Below are 18,042 nucleotides of genomic sequence, written 5' to 3'. Positions count from 1 at the left end.
AAGGGAAGAGCTGGAGCCTTGACGTGTGTGAAGGCTGCACACTGCCCAAGTCAAGCTCCTCAGAGCCTGCCTCCAGACACAGATGTTGGGATTTGCCCAAGAAACCCTAATCACTTAATGAGAAATGAAAATGCTGCCTGGTTCCTCCACTTAATTGCCCCTTTGAAAACAGCACACGGGAGATTTATAGTAATCACCATAATCGCCTCGTAAAAACCTGAGAATTTGAAGACAGACACGCCTCATTTCTGGGAGGAATTAGAGGCAAAATTTAAGGCAAGGAATTCCTGGCCTGCCTTGGCCTCGGCTCCCTGGAATCCAGGACTCTGCCCACAGAGAGCCTGCCACCCTGGGCAGCCTCCTGGCCCCAGCCAAATATCAGTCTAAATGCTCCGTCTTCTGCCAGGGTTTCCTCACGGGCCTGCTCCCCGCACCTCTATCACTGGTACCGCCTAAGGACTGTAGACCAAACCTACCAAGAAGGCCCGACATCCCTGATGGGGGTCCTGTAGGAGGAGACGGGCGCCTCGTTGCGTCCACTTGCAACAGCTGAGCTGCAGGATGAGCGGGGAAGTCAGGGGACACACAGGCTGTCCCTGGCCTATGGAAAGTCACAGCTCCGAGGTTCTCCTGAGGCCCTCCAGTCTCGATGTGCACACCTCCCATGACAAGGTGGTCTGATCTCCCAGGACTGAGACCCTGACAGCAAGAAGGTTCGCACTCTGCCCTGAAGCCATCTGTTCCTTTCACCTCCTCATAAGTGGACTCAGAAGCCCTGAGTGTCAAGGTTACAGCTGTCCTCCGGGGCTGCCTCTCCAGCTTCTCCCCTCAATAATAATTTCTTGCTTGCTTCCCTCTCACTCTTCTCTACTCATCCATTCAAAACCATCTATCAAATCCCTAAGCTGTGCCAGAAACTATCAATTCTTACCATAGTAGTCAGAGTGGTCCTTCTAAAACCTCAATCAGATCAAGCTAGTCCTGTCCCCCTCCAGGCTTCCCGGGTCAAAGGGAAGGCGAAGCCCTCTGCTCACTTGGCTCCAGCCACACTTGCATCCATGTTCCTGGAAAACGCCGGGGACCCTCCTGCCTCAGCACCTTTGCACTTGCTGTTCCCACTGCCTGGAATGCCCTTCCCCCATGTACACAAATGGCTCCCTCCCTCCCTCTCTTCCAGGCCCTTCTTGACCTCTCTACAGAAAACCGTACCCCGCCCTCTCTATTAGCCTCCCTGCTTCTTTCTGTCCATCATGCTTGTTACCTTCTAAGATACAGCATGCTGCAAGATCTGCTGTCTGTCTGTCCACACTGGGAGCTAAGGTCCAAAGAGCAGGGATTTGTGTTGTTTTTTTTCACTACTGTATCCCAGACACTTAGCACAGTGGCTGGCACACAGCCGGCGTTCAATGCATACGTGGTGAGAGACGGAACAAATGCGGATAGAGCAGTGAAGAAGATAAAGCCCCTACCCTCCTGGAACTTACGGTCTGACGGTGGAGGCAGACATTAGACAGTCACCCACAGGACTGAGGGACTCAACTGTGATGGATGCTGGAGGGAAAGCGGCAGTTGTGAGGGGGGTGCCTGACGGTGTGCCAGGGAGGCCGGTCTGCGGAGCCTGCAGAGCTGCCGAGAGGACTGGATGCATAGGGTGATGAGGGTTGGGGCCATGAAGCTTTGGGAGGACGAGGCGCTGGAGAAGCTCAGGTTGCCACCTCCAGACCCTCTAAAGGCAGTCCCACTCCATGATGAGAGAACAGCCATCTGCAAGCCGGGCTCAAGTCCCCGCTCTGCCACTTCCCGGCCATTCACCCTGGGCCGAGGCACCTGGGGGCCAGAGCACTTGTTTCCACATCTGTCAGTTGGAGAAGGGATAACTAGCTCCCAGGCTTTCTGGGAGGAACAGATGGAAGATTTGTCAGAGCTGGAACCAGTAGGTACTCAGTAAGAACTGACTCATTTCCTGTTCCTTTCTTCTTTGTCAAACCTTTTCACATCCACTCTCTTTGAGTCTGGCCGCCCCAATCTCTTTCCTGGCCCCGCATGAGCTTGGGGAGTGGTACGAGGAAGGGAAGCATCTTCTCACCCCGAATGTAAACCTGCAGGTTAACAGAGATTAGCAGGATCTTCTGGGGGCTCATCTGACAGGAGATCACACTGATCTCCTCTGTGCCCCAGGCTCTCTTGGGCTCCAGGCCAAACAGGCTTGCCTCTGGAGCCATTGACTCTATCTCCCATCAGCCTCGAGGCCTGATGCCTGTTGGCCCTAGGACCACGGGACTAGAATGAAGAGGGGGCCAGAGGGTGGCTGACACTGCTGGGCTGAGACGCAGCCCACTGCCTCACTTTGGTGGGGAGCCCTCCTTGACTGACTTACCACCTAGAGAGAGCCCCCTGCACATACCCGTGCACACACACACACATGCACGCACATGCAACACACACATGTATCCAGACACTGCTCCCAACTCCACAGCCCCCTTGGGAGGACAGATATCTGCTCCCTCAAATCTTGCTCTCCCTCCTGACAGGTAAGTGGGGGAGGGAGGCTGATGAGAAGGCAGCAAAAACACCTCTTCTTCGCATGGTTAGCGTGGACAGTGGACACACTCAGGGGTTTGGCAAACTTTCGGTCCCCGTGTTGGGCAATAGAGAAGCAGATGAATCCGATCTGAGTCCTGGCCTCAGGGCTCACGTTCCAGTGGGGGAAATAGACACCTGCACAGATAATTATAACATAAATGACATGGCTGAGGGTCCAGGTGGGAGCCCACAGAGAGAGAGCCTGAGTTCCACTTTAGGGGTTGGGAGAGGGTGATAGGAAAGGCTTTCGGGATAAGGTCAGCTTTGAGCTGGCCTGAGATGAGACAGACGGGCTCCTCGGTGGGTGGAACTGCATGAATAGAGGCACAGGGGTGGAGAGTGAGGGGCTGGCGGGAAATGGCGAACTGCCTGAGGTCGCTGGAGCGAGGTGGGACAGCACCGCTTTCCCTGCAATGATCTGGTTTGTAACTGGCCCTGAGAACCCCCCAGGGGTCGTGCCTCCCAACCCCTCCCTACGCCCGCCTCACACCTTGGATGACTTTGGGCGGCTCCTAGGGGACCAGAAGACCACGGTCTTTCTTCTTTACTGTGTCACCTCCCTGCGTGGCCCTACATGCAACTCCTTCTAATCACCTCCCTTGCATCACCTCGAGTGTCCAAGAAGCGCTCCCACCTCTTCTCTCCCTGCTTCCACGCATCTTATCTTCAACATCTCATCTTCAAGGACAGGAGTCCGGATGCTCCAGGGAAGCCGTCCTGACGCTCCAGCCCACGCCAGCCTCCTTGTTGGACTACCTACAGTGACTGCAGTGGCCACGTGGCTTCAGCAATGACCCCCTTCAGTAGAGGCACTTTGCTACACACTGTGTGTGGATGCTACTTTCACAACAAGAAATCACCTAGGGGCAGTTTAGACAAAGAAACGGGGCTTGACTACAGGGACTTGGAGTCTCAAGCAACGTAAGGCAGAAGAGGATTTACGCCAGCTCAGGAACCCAGGGGTGGGTTAGTTCCCTGCCTCCACCCCTGCCTCCTCGTTCTTTTCTCTTCCCAGACTGCCCTTCTCTGCCCCTCCGGTCAGATGGGGGAAAACACGATTGCTCACAGCACCTGACAGGTCCAGCCACGTGAAAAACACCTCCCAATTCCCCAGAACAGGAGGCTGGACCAACTGAAGCAGGTGTCCAACTCTGGGCCACTCAGCTTTGGGAAGGGGAATGGGGTCACGTAGGACTAACATGGCTGCCAAGCTACTCCTCCGGGAGTCATTCCCATAGTCACGGGGATTGGTGGGTGGGCTGTTCCAAGAGAAGGGAAATTGTCATGAGCAGAGCAGGTACCCGAAAGATGTCTATCACATATCGATAATGTAATGTGACTAAATGCTCATGAATTCCAGTTCCAGACTATCCTACTCTGTGACTTCAGGCAAGTCCTGACCTTCTTAGGGCAGCAGTTTCTTCCTTGGCACACAAGGGAGAGTGGGAGTAAGTGTTCTGTTGGGCTCCTTAACTCTCCGGGACTTGGGGCCAATTACTTACCCTCTTTGAACCTCAGTTTTCTCATCTGTAAAATAGGAGTAATGATATCCACTCACAGAGTTATTGTAAGACAGCGGGAGTGAAAATATCTAACATGGATTGGGTACAGAGACGCTCAAGAAATGTGAGTGTCTAGTAGATTTAGACTGAGGTGGCTGCCCAGCTCACAGTGATTCCCGCCGAGGGTCACAGCTGTGATAACCCACGTGTTTGGGATACTCGCTCCTCCTCTAGTCGTGAGCCGCCGTCACCCGACAACGACGTGCCAAGGGGGGAGCATGGGTCCCAAATTGGATCACTCGGGTGCTTCTCTGGGGCTTGTTTCCAACTGCAGCTCTTTTGTCTCTGTTTGCAGAACTGTAGGGACTGGAGCATGAAGCTGCTGACAGCCAGGTCCCCAACCTCGTGGAGAAAGTGGTCTGAAAGTGAAGCTGACATGAGACGATGTTTGAGTACTTGGTTCCAGACATCCCTAAATCCACTTTCATCCTTGCCATGATTTATTAGCCAATACATCATCCCTGTCATTTTTCTTAAGTTAGTTTGAGTTGGTATTCTGTCACTTGCAACCGATGACTCCTGAAATACCTTCTCCCTTCCCTCTCTAAGCCCCCATCTCCTTATCTGTAAAATGATGGGGCTGCATCCTGCTCCCTTCATCTCTGCTGCTCTATTACTATATTCATCAATTTATTCATTCCATCAATTAGTCAGTCAGTCAGCATCCACTGTGCATCTATTCTGTCTCTGGCCCTATGCTGGACAGTGGGACTCTTCTTAGAGGAAAAATTCACATCCCCAGTTCTCAAGACTCACAGACTTACGCAGGGAGGGAGCTGGGAAAGCAGTCAGTGCTGAGTGTGGTAGCGGCTGTGACAAGGGGAAGCACAGCCACTGTAAGGGAGTCAGAGAAGGAGACATAGCCCCATTTGGAAGGCTTCCTGGAGGAGGTGGCACAAGCTGAGCTTTTCAGATGGGGGTGGGCATGGAGAGAGGAAGAAGGGCATTCCAGGCAGAAGAACCCACCTTTGTATGGGCCCAAAGGAGACGGAGAGAAAGCGGCAGCCTGAGGCCAGAGGGAAGGGGATACAAGAGATGAACTTATTTGTATTTTCCACCCATTTAACTTCTGGGAAAAAAAACCAACAAAACCTCCATTTTTTAAGCTTGGAAAATCCCCAGGGTGGAGTCTTTGAATGGAGATGACAGGAAGTGACTCTTGACCACAGTAAAGCACTGGAGGGAATGATTCTTCCCCAGCCGGCTGCCCCACTGGTCCTTGGTCCCATCAGGGAAGCCATGCTCAGTGGCATCTAGAGGCTGGTCCTAAGGCTGTTGGACCCATCTAAAAATAGGAAGGCTGGGAGCCTAATGCCAAGCAGACGGCAGAAGAGCAGCCCAGGCAGGCCTGGGAGGAGCGTAAACATCCCTCCTGTGGAGGAAACATACTCATTACATTCTGAGCAAAGGCAGTTCACAATGCGCCCTGGAGAAAACATGCAGTCATTGCCCCCAAACATGCCAAAGCTCTGCTAATGGCTGCATGCCTGCTCCAAAGGCATAAACTGTTCCAGATGCTGCTTCTTGCCTCTGGGAGAGCCCTTCCTTCTTCCTGCCCGAGGTTCTGGACTTTTCCTTGGGGTCTAGCCCTTTGGGAGACATACAGTCAGCAGGGGGTCTTGGGGTAAGTGATTGCCCTCTCTGGGCCTCATAGGAGCAGCCTAGGGGGTCTTGGCCTTAGCGGACTGTTGTGGAGACTATGCCTGCCTGCCTGGTGGGTGTTGAGAGAAGGGTGCCAGGCAGGAAGCCAGGAGCCAGTGCTCTGGGTGACTTGGGGGTGAGGGAGGTGGGCTCTAAACTGGAGTGTTTTCAGTTTCGGCCTCTATCAAGTGGTCTGTAGAGAAGCAGTCATTTGCAAACTCCAAGCCCCAGACGCACTCCGGGATTGCTACCGCTGGATGAGCACTGGAGCTGGAGCGTGGAACTGTCTGCCGGCGACTCCGCGCGGCTCCCTGCCCCTCTGTGAACCTCCACTCCCTCCTCTGTAAACTGGGGGTGGCTTCTGAAATTAACATTTGTTTCCTCTGGTTAAAGAACCCATGCATGCTAATTGTCTATTTTTAAAAAAATTTAATCAACCCTCTTTGAATAGGTGATAGACTCAGATGATTCCAAGTTCAAAAGATGCAAATGATACAGAGTTAAAGTCTTTCTCACTCCTGTTCCATAACCACACAGTTTTCTTCCACCGAGGCAACCATCGTTATTGGTTTCTGGTGTGTTAAATACGTATAAATTTTAAAAACTTTTTATTGAAGCATTAATACATATATATACAGCAAAGTACATATGTCTCAAAAGCACAACTCAGTGAATAATGTTCATAGTTTTAATTGCTAAAAAAAAAAAGAAGAAAAATTACCCCAAATCCATCACTGAGAGATAAAACTGTTGATATGTTGGTGTATTGTCTTCCCATTCTTTTTCTATGTATGGATATGTTCATAAACATTGGAACTATACTGTGCAACTTTTGTACCCTGTTTTTTATATTTAACATTATATCATGAACATTTCCTCATGTCATGAAAAATCCCTCAAAAATTTTCTTCTTTCAATGTTTGCCTAATGTTTCAAGGAATGGACCCAACCTCACCTCAGGACTTTAGGTTCAATGTTTCCCCTCTTGTAAATAACACCGTGATGACCATCTTTGAACGTGCGTCGTTGAGCACCTCTCTCAAGATGCAGGGAATGGTCGATCACATGGTATGAACTCCAGGTGAAAGGGGTTGGGCACGCCTGACTCCCAGAGTCCTGGGCAGGGACGGCAGGGAAGGCTCTGGCCTAGCGCTGGGTGCACACAGCGGCTCCGTGAGTGGCAGCTGAGGGGTCCCAGGACAGGCAAGTGCCTGCTCCTCCTCCCCGAGAGGCCCTGCTCTCTAGGCCCTTCCTCCCTGAGCTTCCTGACAACCACAAAAGAGAGTCTCTGTCTTGTCTGAGTTTTAGCATTTTAATCTTTGGAGTCTTGCCAAGTGGTGAGCTGGTGAATGTTTAACAGCTAGATCTCAGGGCTAGGGGGGTAGGTTCTGATTGTAGCATTTCCAGATTTCTATGGCATAAAACCTCCCCCGCAGCCGATTTCAAACTACCAACACGTCCTGGAAAGCAGAGTTAGAGGAGACGCACCTCATCTCACGAGGTGGTGGGCGCTGGCTCCAGCACATTGTCCTCCTCTTTCCACCTGCCCAAGTCTCCTTCTGCTTAACCCCTCCCATTCCGCCCCACCCTGTCATCCAAGGAGATAGAGATGGAACACTTCGTGGGAGGTGAATGTTGCTAAAGAACCAGAACATCTTCCTCCAGTTCCGTGAAGGAGAAACTGAGGCTCCATTTGGTCAGGATGATTGCCCCAGGTCACCCAGCAGGTGATCTTCACAGGGTGTTAGTCCCTGGTCCCTGCTTGGGACACTTCTCAGATAGAAGCCCGTGCTTCCGGCTGTGGAAACGCACTGTTTTTTCTAACCGCTCCTCTTCCTCTTTGGTGACTTCTGTGCCTGGATGTCAAGGGGCCGAGAGACAAGCGGGAAGGCAGACACTGTGAGCAGCTCAGTCCCGGCCGAGAGGTGAGGGCTCTGCAGAAGCCGCCCTGTTCAGTCCTCCAGTCTGGGCTCCCAGCCTCCTCTCTTCGCCCTGTTCCAGACATTGTTGCGGCTCCTCTGCCTCCTTCTAAGGGAAGCGTTTTTTCAGTTTCTACCCTCTTCCACACAGCCACCTGCTTCGTGGGAAAGGGAGCCACCCCAGTTCTGGGGCTAGGTGGGCTCTGATCAGTCCTAAGCAGACCTGCAATTCATTCCTCCTCGCCACTGATTGGCTTAGGGATGGGACAGTGATCCAATTCTGACCAATGAGAGCTGAGGAGACACTGGGGTGGGCGGAGGGGGGCTTTCCTCCCTAAGACACAGGCACTGAAAGAGACAGCTTCTCTCCTTCTTCTGGAGACTTGGAACTCTGTGTAGTTTCGGGTGCTGTAATTATCTCGCCACAGCCTTAAGATGGGGCCGGCCCATGAGGGACAGCAGAGCCAAGAGACTCACAGAAAAGGGGAGCCAGAGCCCTAACTGCATCCTGCCTCTGACCTTCTTGTTAGGGAGAAAATGTATTTCCCGACAACATAAATTGCTTTAAGTTGAGGTTTTCTGTTACTTGGAGCCAAAATCATCCTAAATGATAGAAGCCTTCGAGCCCATCATCCACACTGCAAGTGCAGTGGCTGTTGTACAACAGGAGTCTTATCACATTGCTTCCTGGTTCCAGTCCTTCAATGGCTTCTTTTCGAAGTTAGGGTAAAGTCTTTGTTCCATGTCTCCACTCCCCCCATAACGCCTACCCCGCTCCCAGATGAATGCCAGCCCCTGAGTAGGGCCGTTGGTCTTCCTCACTGGCTGTCTGCCGCCCAGATAGAGTCCGCCACAGGCAGGTACTTCATAAATACTGTTGAATGAACAGAATCCTGGGCTCCATTTTGGCCTTTGCACTGACTTGCTATGGGACTTTAGACAAGTTCCTCCCCTTTCTGGACCTCAATACCCAAAGCTGTAAAGAAGGCATATGAGACTGAGGCAGTAGTTTAAGAATGGGGATTAACAATACCTCTTAGCTACTCCATATGATAGTAGTTCTGCTTTTAGTATCCATTGATGGATTAAAAATAAAAACAACTGCAAAGCTTTTAAATGTGGGTATTTATCAGTCACTCAGCATCGACATCCATTTGAAACACATTCATACTTGTGTGTGAGACATTGGGCATCCTCTTTACAGACAGCCCTGGGGGCCATGTGGATTCCAGGGGCCCTGCCTGAGGGGCCCATAGGCTGGAACTCACTGGCCTAGATCATCTCAGAGGTCTTCAGGCACGAGGGGCTTATGTGTCTAATCTGGGCCACAGGAGTTGTGCAACTTGCTCAGGATCACACAGCAAATGAGTAGTGGGTTCAAACTCCCTCTTCTTCAGCCCGGCTCCCTTGGCCCAGCCAGCCTGGCTGACGGCACCTCCCCCTCAGCTTCCCTGGAAATGAGAAGCGGGGAGCCTGAGAGCCCTGAGATTGCCCAGGGTTCAGGGGTGAGGCAGATGGCAGAACACAGAACGCTGACAGCCCGAAATGACACGGAACATACTTCAGATGCCGGGTGTGTGGTTAGGAGCGGCTGGAATTACACCCTCAGGGCTGAGCCAACACTGTCTGAGTCTGAGCCTGAACGGAGTCTGGACCCTGCTGAGGCAAGAACCGTGGGGGGCGTCTGGGCCCCCGGCTGCAGAGCCGAGCAGAGAGGCAGTGAGGGCAGGAGGCAGATTCCCAGCTGGAACTCAGGCACAGGGTTCTTTTGCCTTTCCAGACATGTGTGGTCATTTGTTTGTTCATCCATTTATCGTTCATTCATTCATTCAGCAAGGCAGTTGGTCAGTCACTCAACAAATGCTCGCTGAGCCGTGCCGCTCTACAGCCTGGCCTAGGGTCCGTGGAGGAACTGGGCACAGAGGGAGGCAAACGCAGAGCATGTGCTGAAGTCTCTCTGGGTGCGGTCAGGCCAGAGGCACCAGCGGGACTTTTGCCTGGGGAAGGAGAAATTGGGAGATGGCTTCCAGGGGATAAAGTGGTGATCTTCTGGGAGCAGTTGTTAGAGGACAAAAAGGAGTACAGCAGGCAGGCCAGGCAGTCTCTCAGAGGGAAAGATGGGACTTCTTGTTAATAAGGGTCTTAGGAGATTGAGGGGATGGGAAAATAAAGGAGACTATTTGCATCTAAAGCTGGCAAAGCCGGTTCTGCTCACTTGGTTAGCGAAGTCTCCCTGGCCCTCTGGCCGAGAGGAGCTCTGTAGAGAGTGTGTGTGCGAGCAGGAAGCAGGGCACGGGGGATTGGTGGGGATGAGGCAGTAGGGCCTCAGCTCAGGTCAGTTGGTGCCCGCCAGCTGTGTTAGTGGTGTGGTCTGGCTCCTGAGGGGATGGGGAGCCACTGAAGGTGTGGGAGCAGGGGCCACTGATGAGCATCGCTCTAGCTGCTGAGTAGAGAAGGAATCAGAGGGGAGGGAGGGAGACAGCCAGGCGGCTGCTGCAGTGTGAGAACTGATACTGGCCTGGAGGAGGAGTGACACAGAGGGACAGGAGAAGAGAGTGGATTTGAAAGAGATTTCTGAGAACTGACCGGTCTCGGTGACTGGAGGTGGCTGGAGAGGGAGAGAAAGGAATAGAGGATGATGGCCAGTTCCTGGTTGTGTGACGAAGTCGATAGTGAAGTCACTCTCTGAGAGGGATGGCTGGAGGTTGTCTTTCTTCCTGGTCTGGGGTGACTGGGAACGAGGGTCTGATGTTCCCCCAGAGCCAAGCCTTGGTTCCCACCTCATCGCGCTTGGCCCCCTATCTGGTCTCTTCGCCTCCTGCCTCTGGCCTCTCTAGTCGATCCGCTGCCACCCTGATCTAAACAAGGAATCGGACCATGCCACTCTCCCATTGAGAAATTCTCAACGGCCCCCTGTTCTCTCCAGGAAGATCCGAGCTCCTGAGCTTGGCAAATCAAGTCATCTACGGTCTGAGCTCATGTGCCTTCTTTGTCTCAGTCCCTCGACACTGTGCACTAGCCACAGTGACTAATAATAGTAAGAGAGCACCACCACAGCTAACACTTACACAGCATTGATATGTGCCACTTGTGGCCTAAGAACTTTACATATATTAGGTCATGTCATTCTTAGTAGAAAAACATTGACAGTCTTGCACTTCCCAGAAAGGCCCATTTCCTCTTGCCGTCAGAAGTTCGACCCCTGGTTTTCTTGTCCTAGGATCCAGCCTTCCTTCCAGCCATCTGATACATACTTACTGACCATCAACTTGTGCCAAGCACTATCCTAAGTGCCAGGGATCCAAACACGAGTGGGACATGGTACCTGCCCAGAGTGTATACAGAGTCCAGTGCGGGAGACGGACACCTGAAGAGTCGGGAAGGTAAGTGCAGTGATGGAGATGTGATGGGGGCTCAGAGAATGAGCCCCAATCCAGCCTGGGGCTGCCCCTGCTGGCCAGCTGGAGCTTTATCCCCTCCAGGAAGCCTCCTGAGTTTGCCAGGCTGGGTGAGGCCCCTCTTCTGTGCCCCTGCAGTCCCTTCTCTGCCCACATCACACACTGACCACTCTGTATGGGGAGTGTCTGTGTGGCTGCCCGCTCTGAGCGCAGCGAAGGCAGCGAACAGTCTGACTCGTCCCTGACCCAGCACCCAGGCGGCCTGGACACAGCCTTTCAGGATTTGCTGAGTGGAAGTGCTGGAGGAATGAAGAGTCATGAGGAGGGGTATCATACTCCTGGGCTGGTCTCTGATGCTCGCAGAGTCAGGCCTGCCCTTGTTCCCTTTCCTGAGCCTGGCTCAGACCCTTACCCCAGAGGGCACCCCACAGGGGTCAGGCCTGTGGGTAAGGCTGGGCTGCTGCTCTCAACCCTAGTTTAGGAGCAGCCTGGTTGGACAAGGCCACACGAGAATGGGGGCCCTGTATGCTCCCCAGCCAGGTCGGAACTGTCTGCCCCAGGATCCTGAGGAAGGAGCAGCATCCTGGGCAGCTCTGGTTTTGAGGGTAAGAGCGAGGAGGCCCCGTAGCAGCCTCAGGATCTCTGGGTGGCAGGGGGTTGGGTAGGGGTGTCTCTGAGAGTTCCTTTGGTTCCTGAGCCGCTTCTGCAGCCTTTGGGCTATGGGATCCGTGGATGCTATGATGGAAGTCTTTAGGAATAAATGACTCCAGAGTGTTCTCAAACTAGAGGGATTTGAGGAGTATTCCAGGAAGCCTTATGGGGTCTGGTGACAGCCCAGGCTGGCCCCTTGGACTCTCATTGGGTTAACATAGCTCTTTCTCCCCAGAGTTCTGGGGGTAGGGATGGGGGCAATCGTGGGGCCCTCCTAGAGGGGCTGTAAACTTGGGGAAGGACTTGAAATGACTTTCAGCCTCAGCCCCTCTCCCAGCCAGAGTGCTTGGGAAGCTCTGTCCCCAACACTCTGCTCCTGGCCTCGAAGCCCATCTTGGCTCATGGTGCCTCTGTTGAGGGGGCTGGGGGCAGGGAGCCTTGGGGGCTGATGCTAACAGCTTTGGACAGGGTGGGAATTTCCACTCCTATCTAGGGAGCCATCAACGCTGTGTGCCCTGACCTGGGCCTTTGGCCTCCAAAGGGCAGTGGGAAGGCCGGCCCCAGGGCCAATCCCTGGCCATTAATCCCTCCTGCCAGCCTGAATATCCACCCAGCGTGGTCAGACAAAGGACTGCCCAGCCCAGCCACTATGTTCCCCCCGCCCCAGGGGCTCCACTCAGACGTTGGGCCGCCTGGAATCCAGGCCCATGAGAAAGGGGCCGCCTTCACTGGCCATCTTATGCCCGGATGCTCAGCCGCATCCCGTCCGGCCCAGGGCCTGTGAAAAGAGGGCCCAGCCACGCTGAAAACACGGATTAGCCCTTGGGCTACCCCCTCACTCCGGCCTGCTCGGCTCTGGGAAGCAGGCCCAATGGAGGGGGCCAGGCAGGCACAGAGAACTGGAAAAGTCTGGGTTCTCACCCCTTTGGCCCAGCTCCCTGCCCCCACCTTTCCCAGGATCAGCACAGCCGACCTGCACGTTCAGTGTCGTTTACTCAACATATACTATGTCCCAGGCTCTACGCACGCACTTAGTCTGCTGTGGGAGGCAGTAAGAGCCACTCTCCATCTGAGGGTGTGAGACAGAGGCTGTGGCAGGGGCTTCGGAGGGGGCTTCAGCCCTAAGGGAGGGTGGGGAAGATGGTGCCTCTGGCTCTGTGTGAGTCTAGCTGCAGGGTGTGCTGCACCTGGTTGAAAATCCACAGGCTCTGAAATCCTGTCTCTGGCTCTGCCCCTCCCCTTCCCTTCCTGCTTTAATAGTGGAAATGCCAGTGTGTAGTAGAAAAAAAGTCTCCTTTTGCCCAGGGCCAGTGTGGGCCAGGCACTTTCACACACGACCCATCCGAATCTCCCAACAGCGCTGAGAGGGTTCATCACTGCCCCCATTTGGCAGGTGAGGAAACCCAGGCCCAAGGGAGCAACGGGCCGCGGGTCCCTCAGCTCTTGGTGCTAGATTCCTCGCTGCTGCAGCCGCGTGTCTTGGCTTCTTTGGTGAGCTGTTTGTGGTGACTGCACTGTCCTGTCCATAAGGCCTGTGCTCAGACTGCAGAATGCCAGGAAGAGCGTCCTGAGGCGGGACCTGTTCTCCTATAAGCCAGGGGTTGTTGCCTCTTCGTTGCTGTGGGGCGAGGGGTTGTCTCTAGACCTCCGAGTGTCATCATCTCCTTCCCCTCTGCTTCTGCAGCCCCCTCTGCCCACCTCTCTCATAGTTGTAATTGTCTGTGTCCATCTCTCCACCAGGCTGTGAGTTTCTTCATCTCTGTCTTCCCTGAGTGCTGGCAAAGGGCCTGGCACAGAAGTGCTCGGTGAATGAGGTGGACTAAACCAAGGCCTGGAGAACTGAGGGAGAGATGGATCTGGAATCCACGCGGCACTGACAGGACTCACAGACTGCTTGGATGTGGGCGTGATGGGGGAGGGAGGAGCCCATGATCATGTCCACGTTTCTGATCTGGGTGGCGAGGGCAAACACCATGTGCTGAGATCTGGAACACAGGAAGGGGAGCAGGCGGGGGTCAGGGGCTGCAGTGGGCTGAGGGTGATGCCCAGTGGTCACCTGGATATGCTGACCCGGAGGTCAGGAGAGAGGCTAGGCATCAATCAACTTTGCAGCTGAAATTGTAAGAGCTGGAAGAACCCTTGAGCAAAGCATTTCTACAGTCTCAGCTATAAAATCCGGTGTTCTTAGCAGACTCCAGTGCTCTGAACTCTGGGTTTAAGGCCAGCTCTGCCACTTAGTAGCCGTGTAAAGTTGGCTAAGTCACTTTAACCTCTCGGACCCTCAGTTTTCTCCTTTGCAAAACAGAATAATAACAGCACCCACCTCACAAGGCGTTCACACTTAAGTGAGAAAATGCATATCCGGTCTGTGGAAGCACTTGGGGGCTCTCTCTGACACAGTAACTGCTCCTTGGAACCCCGGGCTGAGCAGGCCCGCTTTGCGCATCTTCCCAGCCCGCACGCTGTGTGTGTAAGAAAGGGAACCTTTTTCTAGGACAGAAGGGGCATGGAGAGGCAGCAGCCAGAAAGGCAACTCCAAGTTGTGGATGTTCTGGGGGCTCTTGATTTAAAGCAGTTGGTCCTCTAGTTCCCAAATCTGCTAGTTGGACCACTTTTCACCATTCCGTTTTTTCAAAGAATGCTCACAAGTGGGCTGGACAGGACAGGGTTGTGGGGCAGGCAGCAGAGAGAGGAGATGGTGACCCTGCAGCCACCAAAGGTCCTCCCTTGAGACAAAGCCCGCCTCGCCCTGCCCTTCCCTGCACCCTACCCTGCCACATTGCCTAATGTCCGAGGGTGGGCCGACGCCTCCCTGACCAGCACAGCGTGAGGACGCTGAGGGCTGGCAAGGCCACCCTGGGCGCCCTCATTTCTGCCCCGCTGGGGTTGGAAGGACCAGGAGGAGGCTAGCAGAGGAGGCTGGAGGCGACAGGACTCAGCTGGGAGAAGCATAATGGGGAGGGGGCCTGGAGAGCGCACTGAATGGGTGGATTTGTGATTGGCATTGACCCAAAGGGGAGGGGATGGAGGGAGGGGCGGAAAGGGAAGGGGGCTGTTCGAATCTGGTGGGATGGGGCCAGGGCCAGGGCCTGACTCAGTGGAGGCGGGGAAGGGCTGAGGCTGGGTCTGGGAAAGACTGACCCAAAGGGACGAGACCAGGGAGGGGCGAAATGTGTGTGTGTGTGTGTGTGTGTGTGTGTGTGTGTGGAGGGGGTGGGGGTGGGGGTCCTGTGAGCCTAGTTGGGGCATTGGGATGGCAAATTAGGCGGGAGGGCTGGCCAGCGGGCAGGTCCGAGCCCTGTCCCAGGCTGGGGGGACGGGGAGGGGGGCTGTGTCCATATAAGGCCGGTCAGCGGCCCCTGCTCTCCCGGAGCAGCGCGGGCCGGGGCCGCCGCCTCCCCATGACCGGGCGCAGCGACATGGAGCCGCCCGCCGCGTTCTCGGGCTTCCCGGCGCTGCCCTCGGTCGCGCCGTCGGGGCCGCCGCCGTCGCCGCCCGCCGCCGCCGAGCCGGGCCCCGAGCCCGAGCCCGAGGAGGCGGCGGCGGGCCGCGGGGGGGCCGAGCCTGCGCCCGCGTCGGGCGCGGGACGGCGGCGGCGGCGGCCCCTGCAGCGCGGGAAGCCGCCCTACTCGTACATCGCGCTCATCGCCATGGCGCTGGCGCACGCGCCGGGCCGCCGCCTCACGCTGGCCGCCATCTACCGCTTCATCACCGAGCGCTTCGCCTTCTACCGCGACAGCCCGCGCAAGTGGCAGAACAGCATCCGCCACAACCTCACGCTCAACGACTGCTTCGTCAAGGTGCCCCGCGAGCCGGGCAACCCGGGCAAGGGCAATTACTGGACGCTCGACCCCGCGGCCGCCGACATGTTCGACAACGGCAGCTTCCTGCGGCGCCGCAAGCGCTTCAAGCGCGCCGAGCTGCCCGCGCCCGCCGCCGGCCCGCCGCCCTGCCCCTACGCGCCCTTCGCGCCCGCGCTGCCGCCGCCGCCGCCGCCCGCCGGGCCCGGGCCCGCGCGCCTCTTCAGCGTCGACAGCCTGGTGAGCCTGCCGCCCGAGCTGGCCGGCCTGGGCGCCCCCGAGCCGCCCTGCTGCGCCGCGCCCGACGCCGCCTTCCCGCCCTGCGCCGCCGCCGCCGCCGCGCCGCCGCTCTACCCGGCCGGCCCCGAGCGCCTGGGGCTGCCCCCCGCGCGCCCCGGCCCTGGCCCCGGCCCGCTGCCCGCCGAGCCGCTCCTGGCCCTGGCGGGGCCCGCCGCCGCGCTCGGGCCGCTCGGCCCCGGGGACGCCTACCTGCGGCCGCCGGGCTACGCGCCGGGGCTGGAGCGCTACCTGTGAGCCCAGCGCCCTGCGGGGCCCTCTCTCCGCCGGGACCGGGGCTGCCCCCGGGCTGGGCGCGCACCTGAGCTCCGCATCCCTGCCTCTTGGACCCGGCGCGCCGGTGACATCTTCTCTGTCCCTCATCCCTGGGGAGACTCCCACCGTCTCTCCATCGCACGGAACCCCCTGCCCCGAACCGGACTTGCGAGTCCCTCATTTCTTCTCCCTCCACTGGGAGCCCCAATCTGTGCACTCCCCCAGCGCTGTTATGGGCCCCCTGTCCCACCACCAGTGAGCCCCCACCCCAGGTTTCTGGTAAATTCCACACCTTCGCTCTCAAGCCTCTTCCTCGACGGGCTCCTTACTTCTTCAACCTTCCTTCGTGGTTTTTACAACATATTAGAAGTCAGACTCCCGGGTTGATGACTCCCTTGCTGTCTTCCCTTCATTTCCCCACGTGTTTGTTCGCTGCCCCTACCTACCTGTCTGCCCTTGGTGTCTTCCCGGGAGAGAGCTCTCCTTCCACACAGACACACCTGGCAGCACTCTGCCAGGCCCCGAGGACAGTTCTTCGAGATTTCTGAGAAAAGCAGCACCAGGGGCTCCTGACTGAAAGGGGAGTCCGTAGGCTGCCCCACCATCTGGAAAACTTAAAACTTAGTAGGTTATTATTTTTTTAAATAAAGCTGGTCCAATTAAAAAGAAAGAGGAAACCTTCCTCTGGGCTCAGTGTGCTGGCTGGTGACTTGGGGGTGGTCTGGGGAGGCAGTGGTGAGCTTAGTGCAGGATCTTAGGTTGCCACGTGGGGTGAGCCCCCTGTGAGTTGTCAGGCAAAGGTTCAGGAAGTGGGATTAGGATGTGATTAAGCCATAGCTATGCAGGGAGGAGGCCTCATGAAATGCCATCACCTGCTGTGTCCCAGAGGCTGGTGGAGATGAGGTGGGGTGTGCACGCGCGTGTGTTTGGGCAGTGGGTTTGTCTGCTCTGTGGGATTCTTCCCAGCTCCCAGGGATAAGGGAGCATTGGACACTCCTCCAGCAGGTACTTACTGAATGTGCCAAGCACTGTGCCAGGCACTGGGAACACATCACTAAACAAATGGGCAAGATCCCTGCCTTCTGGAGCTTAGGGATCCTTGGGGGAGAGACATGGCCAACCAGTCCTCAGAGAGATGGGAGAAGTGCTCAGAAGCCCTGCACTCAAAGTGTGGTCCACGGGCCTTCAACATTACCCTTGAGCTTGCTAGAAATGCAGGCTCTCAGGCTCCACCTCCAGCCCACTGAATCATCAGATTCCTCATTTTAACAAAATCCCCAGGTAATTAGCATGCACAGTATTCTGGAGGAAAGGCGCTGGGCCAAGGCTAGGGGCTCAAGTTAAAAGGCTCAAGCTCCCTACTTTAAGAAGTGGGACCAGGCTGCAGAGTCACACATCCCCCTTTGCACTTCTGGAGCTCAACTCTGCCCCATCAGCCATGCCCCCTGTCTTACCTCCCCTGCTGGATTGGGAGCTGGGGCAGCAGGGACTTGAGCTGATTTATGACTGTCCCCAGCACCAAGGACAGGGCAGCAGTGAGCAGAGACTCCGAAGTTGCAGTACGAGGGAGGGAGCTGGCCTTTGACCCTGTCCTGCTCTCCGGTGCTGACCCAAAGGCTAAGCGTCAGGCTTTCCAAGCTCCCTCGCCCGGGGGCTCCTGGTCTGTTAGGGCCTGGATTAGTTGTAGCGAAGGGTGGGGGAGGGGATCAGTGTGCCTTGAGCCTGGGGTGATCAAGATTTGCATGTTGGACAGGCCAGATGCACCTTTCTTAGATACAGGAGTTTAAAGCTCTGGGGTGGTGGTGGAGGGTGAGGGTGGAGAATGAGCAGCTTCTGGAGGAGAAATGTGCCAGAAATCTGAGCAAGAAGGGAAGGCCCTCTTTGGAGGTAGGGCTGTAGTGATGCACAGTCTGGTGTGAAATGCCCTGGATGGACC

General features: G+C 55.8%; 1 protein-coding gene across 1 annotated transcript; it reads left to right on the top strand.

Annotated features, from left to right (window-relative positions):
* The first annotated feature begins 15,155 nt into the window (after window positions 1-15,155).
* Window positions 15,156-16,776, top strand: FOXE3 (forkhead box E3). Its single transcript, XM_070248080.1, has one exon. The coding sequence runs from the start codon at window positions 15,156-15,158 to the stop codon at window positions 16,086-16,088; it is 933 nt and encodes a 310-aa protein (XP_070104181.1). The 3' UTR covers window positions 16,089-16,776.
* Window positions 16,777-18,042: the final 1,266 nt, after the last annotated feature.

The sequence above is a fragment of the Equus caballus genome, chromosome 2 (genome assembly GCF_041296265.1).
Source record: "Equus caballus isolate H_3958 breed thoroughbred chromosome 2, TB-T2T, whole genome shotgun sequence".
Lineage (NCBI taxonomy): Eukaryota > Metazoa > Chordata > Mammalia > Perissodactyla > Equidae > Equus > Equus caballus.
This window is presented reverse-complemented; position numbering and strand designations above follow the sequence as displayed.